Source organism: Channa argus, chromosome 21 (genome assembly GCF_033026475.1).
Source record: "Channa argus isolate prfri chromosome 21, Channa argus male v1.0, whole genome shotgun sequence".
NCBI lineage: Eukaryota > Metazoa > Chordata > Actinopteri > Anabantiformes > Channidae > Channa > Channa argus.
The window spans coordinates 6,190,407-6,204,499 of record NC_090217.1 but is presented as its reverse complement, the minus strand read 5'-3'; the positions used below and the strand labels follow the sequence as shown (position 1 = coordinate 6,204,499).

Here is a 14,093-nt window from a genome sequence, read left to right as displayed (position 1 = left end):
AATAATTATGTGTGTTAAGAGCTAATCTGTTGTTTATGTCATTCTAATGGTCTATTAAATGTTAAACAGAGTAGAAATTCCATTGAAGGTAATTTATTCAAATTACTTGTTACAAACGAGCAACAGTCCACAACCCAAATATAATCACATTTTAATGATACATAAAAGGGAGAAGAAGCAAATCCTCACATTTGAGAAGCTACAATCTAAACTTGCATATATATATATATATATATATATATATATATATATATATATATATATATATATATATATATATATATATATATATATATATATAAAAAGCATCCCATTATTTACTTTATTGAATCAATGTATTACTGAAAAATTAACTTCAATTACCTTGGACAAAATGGGAAGCTGTGAGGCATCCGTATCCATGCACACCTGCACTTAAATGCAGCAGAAACGAGGTGATTCAGCCGGTTAACTGACACTCTTGAAGATGCCTACTCAATAAAGCACACCAAGTAAAAAGCCAGAGGGATGATTAAGTGAAGGGTCATTACAATCAATGCTGAGTCACTGACAATATATTATCCCCACCATTCGCTCAGTGCTTGTTGGCCTGCACTGTGAAGGAGGTGGCGTTATAATGCATTGCAATGAGTGCTGTGTTCTTCCATCACATTGTCATCCTTGATGCAACATCTGACACTTTGCAGTCATAAATGTGTCATTTCACTGAAGACACAACGGGGCTGAGCACCAGGGGTTACTGAAATATTGAGATTTAGAATATGGCTTCCGACAGCTGTAAAAGCATGACCCTTTTGAAAAATGACTTGTCCAACTGCTTCCCAAACGTTAAAATACAAGCTTACGGAGTGTGTGCCAAGTCACAGAGCATCATCTTCCTTACATCCAAACTGATCTGATCTAATTGAGAAAATATGTTTGTACTGCATAAAAATATGTGCTACCTAGGAAATTAATGCATATTATTAGGAAGTCATCTAAATGATACACGTGTTTTGTAGATTGTCACGTTGCTTTAACACCAGCACCACTAGAAAACTGGACACACCTTATAAAACACAGCAAATGTCACTAAGCTGACGACTGAAGATGTGCCAAAGTAACTTTTGACCTGCCACAGTGCCAACGATGTGACTATTGCCTGTTTGTGTGTGTGTATATATATATATATATATATATATATATATATATATATATATATATATATATTAATCGGATCTACAGGTGGGTTATATGGGGACGTTTTTGAAAAAAGGTCATGACTAATGTGGCTTTAATGTCAAAGCAGGTAGGTATTTACTTTCTATCCATCTAAGCCAGCTAACTTAATTCAGTCATCATTTCACTTTAATGTAGCCATTAAGATCAAACTAGGTGATATCTTGTGATGTCTCGCACCATAAAGCACTTTCCCCAGCTCTGTTATTGTATTAAACTACTGGCAATTACAGGTCTAAGCATAAATTGGATTTCGGATGTAAATCATCAGAAAAAAAAGCAATGGAATGACTTAACAGCATACTGAGAAGTCAAATGATTAACCCGTGCATTTACTTTGTTTATATTATTTACATTGCAGTTTTACCATGATAAAACAAACCCAAGATTCATTCATAATAACTTTTGGCTCCTTCCCAACTTGCCTTGCTAACACACAACAATACTGAGGTGACAGTTTAATCTCGTGGAAATTTTTGTGGTAGAGAAAAAGGTAGAAATCGAATTTCCATTATTTAGTAGCACTGTAAAACAATGCCTCATACGTTGTACACCTGATCCTATTCAGCTATTCAGCGCAGTCTTTGCAGAAGATTCTGATCAGTGATACTTTAACAGGGATACAAAAGAGAATAAATAAAAAAGGATTTAGTGTTAAGTGAAGCATAAACTGAAGCCAAACTGTCTCCCTCACCCTATGGGCTTAAAAAGGACACAGGAATAGCCTTGCTGTGGTTGTCATTCAAATTAAAAGCAGAATAATGGGCCTGTCAGCCCTCCTTCCTTTCTCCATCCCTACTTCCTTTCTTTCATCTATTGAGCATCAGGTGAGTGTCTCTTTCTCTTTCTTTCATGGCCAGTCTGGCTTTCAGAGGGCCCCTGCTCTATCACCGACATTTAAGAAGGCATGAAAAAGTGTGGGAGCGCAGTGACTGGTGGGCCAAGCTGCGTATTCAGTCTCTTTGACTCCCAAACCCAATAAAACGAGCCTCTCTCAGTTCCCAGCAGAGAAGGGGATGAAATGAGTGAGTGAATGCTAAGGAGGGAGACAGGTGCGAAAGACAGTTGTGCATGTATAAAAATCACCCCAGGAGAGGTGATGTGAGCTGGGTTAAAGTAGCTAGAGGTGACCTCGCTGCAGGCAAAACGAGCAGGGGGTGTGAAGTGGGGTTGCTAAAGAGAAGCTAAAGGCTAGTATACGATTTGACAGGAATCCGCCCGAAAGATCAAACGCATTCACCTAAAACACTGACCCAAAGAACATATAAATGGTGAACACAGTGTTGTCAGTCCATAGACTTGTTACTGCAAAGACTGTGGCAGGTATTATTGAATGGACATGCTAATAATGTGTGTCATTGTTCCTTTTAGATCCATACTGGCCGGCACTAAATCAATGCCTTGTTTACAGTCTTATTGCAGACTCTTTATCTTGTCAGAAACTGCTGCTCTTTTAGTTCTGTACTGCAATGCTTGCTTGTAACAGTATACGCACACACACACCACACACACACACACACCTAAATCAATATAATAGACAGACATTAGATTTGTGTAGTTTTGTTTTCTTTATTGTACTCTTGCTCACAAGATGCTACAGTGTTAGTTTAATTATTTATTGCATTACAAATCAATACTTTCCACAAGAAGCACTTAACCACTGTAGGATTTTGATCGGATTCTGCTGTTTGTAAGGCAGTTAACTTACTTACTTACTATTATTAGTGAATATATCTTTTTTATTGTACACAAGCAAAAATGTAAAAATGAAGATGTGTAGTTTTACAGGCAGTTACATCCTGCTTCCAGTCTTTATGCCAAGTTAGAATAACTGTTTCTTGGATCTAGTTCCATATTAAAAGCACAGATATGAGAGGCACATTAATCTTCTCATCTAAAACGTGGCACTGGCAATAAAGTGAATAAGCTCATCTCCCAAACTGCTACTTTGAGTATCTAATCATGTCTGTGCTGCATCTGCAATGCTTTCCCATGCTGACCAAAGACGTTTAAATATGATAAAATCACTCTCTTTCAGTCATTGAACATCAGTTGCTGACATTTCAACTCCAGTTTAAGAATCCTGTATCAGTACTAGGGGGGCCTGCAGACAATTCAGAATGGGGTGAATTTCGAGTATTATACTCTATACTGCCAAAAGTATTCGCTCACCTGCCTTTAGACCCATATGACATCCCATTCTTAATCCACCTTAGAGTTTAATATGACGTCGGCCACCCTTTGCAGCTATAACAGCTTCAACTCTTCTGGGAAGGCTTTCCACGAGGTTTAGGAGTGTGTTTATGAAATACATAATACACAGTGCTCGCAGTCTTCGCTCTAATTCATCCCAAAGGTGTTCTATCGGGTTGAGGTCAGGACTCTGTGCAGGCCATTCAAGTTCTTCCCCACCAAACTCACTCATCCATGATTTTATGGACCTTGCTTTGTGCACCTGAATTCATTTATTTGGATGGTTGAGCGAATATTTGGCAATATAGTGTATCTCATAATTCCCACGTTCTCCACCTCGTTTTTCTTGGCTTTCCATCTGAAAAATCACCTACATAGATAAATGAGAGGCAGGGGTTTCAGGTTCAGGCTGTTTTTGTGTTGTCTCCCAAATACAATTACTTTAAAGTTAAAATATCCAACAATGAAATATAAAAATCAATCATTTCCAGATTAAACAGAAAATTCAGCCAACTGAAATGCAGCTGAAGTGACTCCAAACATAGTTAGGGCAGCTGTCAGAAACACGTAATAACTTAGTAACTTGACATCCCTTCGACGTTAACACGCATTATGATTTACAGTCCCATTACCATAATGATGAAAATTAGCAACGCGACTGCTTAATGTTATGATTGTGAAATGAATGTGACCATATCAGCAGAGATTACACATCAGTGCTGTCATAACCCAGCAAGCCCACTTCAAAAGCAATGCACGGGCATATCATTATCTAAATACATTATTCTGGAGGGTTACTTTGGAAAAAAGCCCCATTCATGATACTGCAGTGTAGTACGAGGGCTGACAAAGTCTACTGTACAACACAAGAACAATGCAGCTCCCTTGTTTTGTTGGAAACGTAATGTTAGTCAGAGACAACGTTTTTAAGGAGACAACTTCACAATGTGTTAGTTTGATTAATGTGGCTAATAAAACCTCCCAGTGACAGCAGTCATTCAGCAGGAACATGTACAGGTTGGTAAATAAAAATGAGAGGGGAAAAAAAAAGCAGAAAATACACATAATTTTCCCGGAAGTCAAGGATCCATGAAGCATAATAATTTGGAATAGGAAATTCTGCCCTGTTATGGAATAAAAGCTACATAAGTAAAGCACTGAGTGGCAGATGTATCAACAACAAAAAGATATATATTTGTTTTCCATTTCCAGGGCAACCAGGTAACACATTTTGTCCAGTGCACAGGGGAAACAGCGGGTCTCCTCAAGTCTTTTGTCAACCATTGTCCAGCATTTGTAGCGCTAAACCATAAAAATCCATCTTGGTCCGACCCTAATCTACTCTGAAACACACATAGTGAGGTGGTCACAAATGCAAACACTCCCTTCTCCTCCACGCACACACTCATCCGTGTAGAGTACGAAGACAAGACTAGTTGATTCTTGCCAGGAGATGGGCAGAGAAGGACGGACCAACCACTGGTGTTCTCAGAAAGGCTTTAATAGCTCTGTATTGATTTTTCCCTTTTTCGGTGAATCAGCAACAACTAGTGTGGGCTGAGCAGTTTGCTTAATATTCCCTTCTCTCTGTGAGCGGGTCAGACAGTTCCCTCCCCGATGCCTTTGCTCCAAAATATCCAATTTAGATCTCTTTTATATTCATGTCACTGGCACTATTACAGTGTAGAAATATTAACTTTTCTCAATATGAAACTTGAAATCTTACATTACTTCCCTCACCATAATCTTACAGTATCCAGAGATGGGCAAATTGCACACAATGCAAAGCCACTTGATATGATACATCACAGAAACACACATCTGCCTACATCTGCTGTTTGGTCTACAATATTTGTCTTTCAGGCTGATATTGCTTTTGTATTTGTTTGTTTGTTTGTTTGTTTGTTCTTTTAAATAAAGACGAGACAGGGAGGAGGCCAAAAAAAAACTGCGCTACTTGACTAAAGAAGACAGCGCAGATTTGTTGCAAATATTGAGGAGAATCAGTGCATCTTTGGGACAAAAGAGGTGTCACCAAGACTTGACAACAAACATCGCAGGGAGATGGTTTATGACAAAGGAGCAATTCTGTGAAACAAAAGACACATTCCCTGGTGTCACTCAGCGCCAATCTGTGTACATGCACAGTGCACTGTAAATAAATACTGCACAAAGTACAATATATAAACACCGACAGCTGTAGTGTCAGTGACAAAGCACATCAGCTAAAAGAATTCGAGGTGGCTCTACACAGGCTTTGTCTGTTTTTATGAAAATTCACAGACTCACAACAGTAACAGCTTTGTTAATTGTTGAATTGCCAAAATCAATCATTCTACAATCAAGCTACACGTGTTCCCGCTCCCACCACATTTGCACAAGTACACAGACTTCTCTTTTCTGGGACTTCAACTGTTAGTGCTGTTCACACAGAGTGTGGGTATCTTTGATGTAGAGATATTTAACGTCCTTGTAAGCTTGTATAGGAAGTTTCGTCCTTTTCATTTAGCACACCAAGCAAGAAGCAATACTTTGTTGCAGAGTTACATTAATGCATTTTACACTCACTTATCTGGACCTGGCATACAGACACAAGGAAAGATGGGAACTTGCAGCTTTGTGTGACCAAGAGCAACAGAAACAGATAATATATGCACACATTTTATCACTAATAATTAGAAGATAAAGAGCTTCTTTCTATTTTAAGTTCCTTTATTCTCCAGATGCCACTTATTTACAGAACTTAAATAAATGAAAAGGTCAATAAGGAATAAAGATTTCCTCGACTCGTTCCCTGTTAAAAGAGAAAAAGAGCCTTTTACTTGCAATAAAGACACAGCACAGACTCCTTTTTAGATCTAGTTAGTGTTAATTCAGTTCCACTGAGGCACAAATACACATAACCACCAGAATAGTCTGGTATCTACTCTTGAAATGCACAGCAGCACACAACACATCATCCATGTACACAAAAGTTTGCAGCCACCTTTCCATGCCAAGCACTTCTCAGTGCTTGGCATCCTTCCTCTTGCCACAACAGATGGCTGACATTGACAGGGGGAGGAAGAAATTTCCTGTGTGTGTGTGCGTGAGAGAGAGAGTAAGTGAGTGAGCTTGTGAGTTTGCCTTATCCTTACCTGTCCCCAGAGGTGAGCCTAGCAGTCAGACAGTGTAACAGAGGCAACGACAACAAGATCTCTCCACCAAACCTCTGTCAAGCATGATTGGACAGCATGTGGTAAGTAGTGCCAAGGCCCCGGGGATGCGCTTATGCACATAGGCAAACACACACTCACAGGAGGAGAGCAGCTCTTTATGCATATGTGCGTCTGTGTCTGTATGTGTATTACCCTCTCTGTGTTGCACTTGCTGGTGCAACTTAACACTCTCAATGGGAGCATGGCAAGAAGACAGATGAGTCTGACTGCACCGAGAATCATTACTGCACTCCCACGCAACAGTGTGTGTCTGACTCAACACAACTTCTTGGGGATTGCCCTGTTCCATCTTTCAAACCCAAAGTCCAAAGTCATCGACACTGACATCAGTCATTAAATTACAAGAACATGCGCTACAGACTTGATAATTTCAAGACATACTGGTTTTTCCTTGAGCATTTCGGGATAGACTGTGTGGTGGTGAACTGCTTCTGGTATACATTCCTACGTTGGGAATTCTTGTCTGTTTCATCGCTGCTTTACAATATAGCTGATATTCAAGTTCAGCTGACATCAGCATGATACTTACTTTATTATCTTACTTACTTTGCTGTATTCTATAGCTTCCGGCAGGCCACACCACGGTACCTTGACCATCACATAAACAGTACTGGTATAGCATGTTCAAAGAGGACGATATACATCATTGTGCAACAGCAGTGCTTAAGCTGCTAGGTGAGGCATTAATCACCATAAAAGGTTTACTAATGTGTGAGAGTTTAGGATACACTTGAATGGAAAAATATATCTTTTGTTCCCAAGTGGGCCTACAACAGAAAAGAAGCATTCTGTGGTATAACGTTATTTGCCAAAATCGGAATTCTTGTGTTGTTGCACACTAATCTGATTTTAGACAGTTTTGGGTTTTATTGCCATGTTTTGAACAAATCTTAAGCCAAATACCTAAAATAAAATGTCAGCAATAAGCCTGACTGGTTCTTTTACGGCATCTCCGACTCAAGAGTTGCAACATCTCCACTGACCCGTTCAGTGACAAGGGGGTCACTGAACGGGTCAGTGGTGTGTTTGATGAGGTGGCTACGCACCTTACCTCTTTGGTTTGTTGGCTCTTCTGTCACCCATGTGTACGCTCCCCTAGATTAATGTCCGGGGCTTTTACGGTGTATGACCTGAGAATCACACTCCATCATCGCTGACTACACTCATAAAACACATGAAAATTACTGTCCACAAGATAACTTTTGAGCTTATTTCTGCTGAATAAATAATTTTTAAAAAGTTACCTACTGTCTCTTGATTTAACTTTATGTTTTTTTTTCTGTTTTTGTATGCAGCAACAATAAGTTATTATCTTGTTAGCACGCTAACTTACCTGATAGATAAAGCCAACAAAGCCACCAGGAACAATCAATGTCTATATTTGGCATTCCATGGTGATATCTCATGATTTTACCTAGAATCAAAGTGTTTGGTTAAAAGACAAACTGACACTGCCATAGAGCCAGACACCAAACTACAAACAACCTTTTAAAACTAGAAAGGCGCTGCCACGGTCTCTGCCATTTCGGCCTAAAGCTTCCCGTGCTCAGGCTGCTGTAATGACTTTCCCCAACACCAGCTAACACTAAGTGGGCACCCTGCAAGCACACTCATTACCTTGGGCTGACCTGGAAATGTCTGCTCTTACCTGCACCCACCACCACTCAGTGAGGCTCATTCAGCATACGGTTCTCAGTCGCACTAGAGAACAGCTACAGAAAGAGCTCCTCACTACAGTGGCAGTAAAAGATGCAGTGACAGTCTCCATAGCCGGCTGCATTAATCCTTCACTAGGGCTGAAATAGGAAACTGAATTGGGGCATTACAGTGTGTGTATGTGTGTGAGGGAGAAGGAGGAAACTGGGAGCATGACGTAAGCTAATTTACTTTGATGCTTCGACAGCAATATTTGTGAATTACACAAGAAAAATATATAATATTTGCTCTTTGTGCAGATTATCCAAGTAAAGATGGAGTTAAAAGAGAATGGATCTGTAACACTGACATACTTGCTTTGTACCATTTTGCAGCCTGCCTGATGTGAGTGGCACTTATCACACTATTCGGCATGCTTTGTGTGTTACCCGGAGGACTTAACAATATCGGATACGCAGCAGGTAACTGAATCAGCCCTGGCTTGTACCACTAGATTTCTGAGAATTTCCCAATGCCCAGCAAAAACATAATGTCAACACTTCCAGCAGATAGTGCACATATAAAATAATCTGACCTGGAAATCCTAATCCTATTGTTGAAATGCTTCTTGAAATCCATATATCCGCATATAATCACCCCCAGAAAAAAAAGGGTTGGGTGGCGACTCATCAGGTTTGGTGACCCTTGAAACAGTGTCAATGATATAACCAAGGAAATTAAAAAGCAGTGTCAGCAACGAGCTTGTTAAACGTATTTCTGAAAGCATGCGGGCTATAACATCATATAGTACACATGCAGAAATGCAGTTCAAAGCAAGCCCAAATCTGACACCTCTGGCATCAAATATGCAGGTAAAGTACCACAGTAGCAACAGGTGGAAGTCTTAATATAATGGGCATTCACCATGTTACAGGGAATGTAATTGTGCCCTGTGTTCTTAGACCCATCAGTGTTTTGTGGAGAGCCTAATTATGTCCTACAGGGCAGTGCTGATTGCTGGTGGCAATCTAATCTAATTCTCACCTCAGGGACTAATAAAATGTCTAAAACTGTGTGTGTGTGTGTGTGTGTGTGTGTGTGTGTGTGTGTGTGTGTGTGTTAGCGGAAAATGGGATATTGCCCTAGGAGAAAAGGTAGCACACAATCAAGACACGCTTTCCCAAAAGAAGGGACCAGCACTTCAAGAGTGAAGCTTAGTGTGACTGATGTTTGATTAAACGAGGCCATAAACATTTTATAACACTTTAATTGGGATGGAGATGGTCTATTGTAAGCTAATATCTGAAACGGTTTCAAGTTTAATTGCTGCAAGTTTGCCAATTTGAAGTCTTTATGGGATAAAATAGAAGTTACACCAAGGGACAGCTCGAAATTCAGCTTACACCAAGCAGCCACTCACTGTGAGCGTTTTTTTTTTTTTTCTCCAGCCAAGATTGACCAGAACCTTCACCTAATCTCAAGTACAGCACTGAGGTAGAGAAAGGGTTCTCAGAATTGAAAAGGCTACTACCCAGTTATTACTAGAGGACTGTATTCATCTTTGAACTATATTTGTTCTTGTAAATGCTGCAGTTTTTACAAGTACACCCAATAGTGGATGAGGAAATTACATTTTTCGTCTTGGAGTTGTACGCCCTTGCTTGCAATAACCATTATTAGTATAAGTCTACGGACCCCTGCCTAGGAAATGTGGCAACCATCTAAAAGCTCAGCTGATAAAATAATTAAAAAGGAAATTCAATCAAACTTTTTTAAAACCAGTATATAGCTTTTATTGTAAAGTATCAAAGAGGTAATAGCTACTACATGAAGGCACCCAGCTATGATATATTCTCCCAACAAGTAGGATTTTGGGTGCTCTCTATGTCTAGTGTAACTACACTGTGGGCTTCTTCTTTTGTGGAGATGATTACAGAGCTTTTTAAATAAGGCTTTCAGAGGCACTCTGTGGTTCCACAGCATGACCAAAAACCCTATCTGTGAAATAAATAACAACAAATGTCTGACTATAAAACACTATTTCTTTTTAGCAAGTTGAATATTGTTTTTATTCTGAGGGTACACGATAGATCATCTTGCAGGCATGATGAGACCATATTCTTCGACTTTTTCTCAGTCAATAAATAATCAATTAAGACAGATTATAGACTTTTATTGTGCCTTGGCTAGGAAGTGAAAAAATATCTGTTATTGAACACGCTGCCGTAAGGACACTGCAGAATATGCTCCATAATATACATATCCATCTTATCGAAAACAACTAGACACTGTAAACAAGCAATCAAGCAAACACAAGCGGCGCAACGGGAGAATATCAATCACTTTAGCAATCACTGGAGGATATTAAATATTTCATGAAAAAAGCAACACATTAGTTTGATACAGGCTTGGCTGCGTTTTGAATAAATCCCTTGTGTTGCACTGAACTGCACACACACACACACACAGAGACATCGTCACACAAATAAGAAAAAAACAGGCTAAGACTTTGATCCAAAGCCTCTTACGGGGTTTTTTGCTGATTTCTCACCCCAAAATGAGAGGCCACAGATCCTCCTGCTCTTAGCTCACAATGCAAGACTCCCAGTGTCATTAGCTGCAAGGATCAAAGGCACGGGAGCTGGAGGAGTGTGTCTGCGACATGCGTTTGGAGCTTCACATCCAGTGGACAAAGTTGTCAAGCATTAGTTGGGGCTTGCAGTCGGTGCAAGTTAGGCAATTTTACAAGGCCCAAGCTCTTTTTGAATGGGAGTCAACGTGGGTGTTCTGGGCACTGCATGTGTTGCAATGTATGCGTCTCTCCAGGAGCTATGGACTCTTTGGACAGCATAATCTCAGCCTTATGTGCCTATGCAGAAACCACAGCGCTCGCTTAACAAATCCACTGCATTTCCTGCTCAAAACTCTCCCCTGTAATATTCCCCAGAGGACTTCTGCTGTGTCTGCAGCTCTCTATAGTGAGCCAATGTGACCTCATCTTACTTTATGGTATTTTTCAGCTCTTGTGACACCAACATAATTTTGAAATAGGGTCTTAGGGATTTGCTCTAATATTATACAATATCCTTTTCCAATCCAATTTGTCAGCTCAATACAGCACAAATTGGATAATAAATATTGCATACTTAAATGTCTTCATTGCAAATAAAATGTACATATGAGATTTAGAGGTTAAACTGAAAATGTCATGTACTTGTCCGTCCTTCATAAAGAAAGAAAACTCACAACATGAGCACCCCAGAAATAACTATAAGGCATTAAAATGTACGTCTAAGGATGCAATAAATGTTTCTTCATTTGTAATAATGTGCTTGATCATTTGTTGTGTCTGTAAATTAACAGAAAATGCTAAACAATGTAACTTGTTTTGGCCTTACAAGAGTCAAGAAAACATATTCAGTTTATTGTCATTGAGGATGTTAAACATGGTGGGGGGGGGGGCATCACTTCTTACAATGTTGCCAGTGGTCTACCATTTAATTTCTTGATCACCTTATACTTTCACATGAACCACTTTTAAATCAATCTTTTAAATCAATTCACTGATGACCAGTGAATGTTTCTAATTTTGTGCTCCACGTGACTGTTTTGAGCCTGTTAATCAGACTTGGTTTGGTTCCAGGGTGGTTTACCCATAAAGTGCAGTCAAATTAAAGCTAATCCAACCTTTGTGTCTGTGTATGAGGGCATTACACCTAAAATATTGGATATTACATGGTGTTGAGCCACAGTGTGGTAGCTGCATGACATTTAGAAATATTACAGTGAGCCCCTCCGGTGTTGTAAATGTTATTGTTCATTCTACAAGGTTATAACCATTCGAGCAATATTTTTAAATTACTGTGCATTTGAAGTGTGTCGTGAGTTTTTCCTGACAGCCTCAAATGTAACACACCCCCTTCAAACGACACCAGTGCTCACATAGCAACAGGACCTGAACACATCTAAAACACCTTTGTGCTGCAACGACGGTGTAAAACACAATATGCATTTATGAGTAGAGGAAACTTGGAACAACATGAAAACAAGACAAAAAAGTTACATTTCACTACGTGAGCCCACTTTTCGGAGACAATAGCGCTGCTGTCACAACACAGCGGCGTGTTCGGCGGCTCACGGGTTTCAGAAATGTCCGAAAAAAACTAAGTACGACATGCGGGAAAGTTGGTGCGAAAGCTCTAAAGACTCACCTTGTTTGACACACTTGAGTCGGACGGGGTCTTTGCTGTGTTTGACCACAGCGTGGACGTCCCTGGTGGTGAGTCCAGCCACCGGGGTATCATTGACTTCCAGCAGGAGTTCATCCGGGCAGAGTTTGCCGCTGTTGAGGACTGCTCTGGCCGGGAGAAGCTCGCCGATAACCGGGAACTGTCCGTTCTCCGCGCCGCCCTTCAACTCGAGCCCCAGCTCCCCCTCCTCGTCCCTGCAAAGGACACTCTCATGGACTTTGTTAGTCCAGTGGTTCTTCCTCTTCTTCAGGCTCTTGGACATGGCTCAAACAAGGGGGGGAAAAACGAAATCACATGAGTGCGGCCGTGGAAGAAGTTTTCCGTCGCTCGTCGAAGTCCACCGGTGTCACCGTAACACTGAACCGTGTCCAGCTTCAACAGTCAGCGCCAGTTGTGTCCATATCAGCGCGCACACGCTCACGCGCACAGCAGCTGGATCATCCGTCTGCCCGCACAATAACTGAGAGCTGCTCAACTTGTGATGCCTTCATGGGCTGCTTCCATGCTCGGTAACGACACCGTTAGCGTACGTGAAGAAGGAACAGAATTTCATTTTGTTTGTTTTGGGACCAAATTTTTCCAAACCGGGAGAAACACACAAGATATTGAAGCATTGTCGTATCTGTGTTTCGTATCGCTTTTTTAATTCCAATTTGACAATTCTTTCCTGCTTTGTGCTCAAAAAGAAAGAAAAATGTAAAAAAATAAAATAAAAGCATAAAACCAAATATCTTTGTTTTTCCGTAGCTCTGATACAAAGCTCCTTGAATACAGTCATATTGACTTCATATAGCAAATAAGCTAATTAATTGAAATTATATAATACAGCTAATTAACTGTACTATAAGTAACACACTTTTGTCATAACTAACTATAAAACGTGTAAAACAAACCAAACTTTCTAGTTAATTGCTTTAACTTGACAATAAATCACGTTTAAAATGTTCAAAGTTGTTCTTATTATAAGTGTGTTTTTATAAGTGTGTTCTTATTCTAAGTGTTGTTCAGCCTAACATTTAGTCACAAACAAATCAATGCATTAATCAATAATTTACCTTATAGCTTTTAATGTGACTCAATGAATAAAAATGCTGCAAAAAAGTGTAATGGCCAAAAATGTCAGTGCGAGCAGTTTAGAACTTTACGAGCGGCGTTTGAAGGCACCATTCTGCTCAAACTATCTCAAGTGACCCGGATGTGAAGGCTGGATGAGCTGGAGGAGCTGGAGAAGGAGGAGGAGGAGAGAGGCAAGGATTTTCCCAAATCCAGCTTTCCATGGAAAAGAAAATAGGAAAAGAAGAGAGAGAGAGGCAGGGTAGCCGTATGTCCACTGGCATGGCAGCAGAACATAATAATGTAGGTTTTACATACCACAGTTATGTTTTTTCTTTACATACCACAGTTTTTTTCTTTATTAGCTTACAGACACTTCAAATACTGCAGTTAACTTAGTAAAACAAGTGAATACTTTCTGCACTCTAGGTATATGATACAAAACAGGTAATACTAAGTTGGGGTCTGCCAGACAGCATATCAGATCTCAATGCACTGGCCTATAATTTGTCTTAGGTGTAAACCT

General features: G+C 40.0%; 1 protein-coding gene across 11 annotated transcripts in view; it reads right to left on the bottom strand.

The window, feature by feature from the left end:
• The window catches only part of magi2a (membrane associated guanylate kinase, WW and PDZ domain containing 2a), a 187,037-nt gene extending 173,901 nt beyond the window's left edge, over window positions 1-13,136 (bottom strand). For 2 of the 11 annotated variants that reach the window (XM_067491140.1, XM_067491137.1), the window contains exon 1: window positions 12,476-13,131. In XM_067491140.1, the coding sequence (XP_067347241.1) occupies window positions 12,476-12,776 (301 nt within the window). In that variant the 5' untranslated portion in view covers window positions 12,777-13,131. Of the gene's footprint in view, window positions 1-12,475 lie in introns of all 11 variants that reach the window. The other 9 variants (XM_067491128.1, XM_067491129.1, XM_067491127.1 and 6 more) reach the window with 6 other exon arrangements.
• Between the last annotated feature and the right edge of the window lie 957 nt (window positions 13,137-14,093).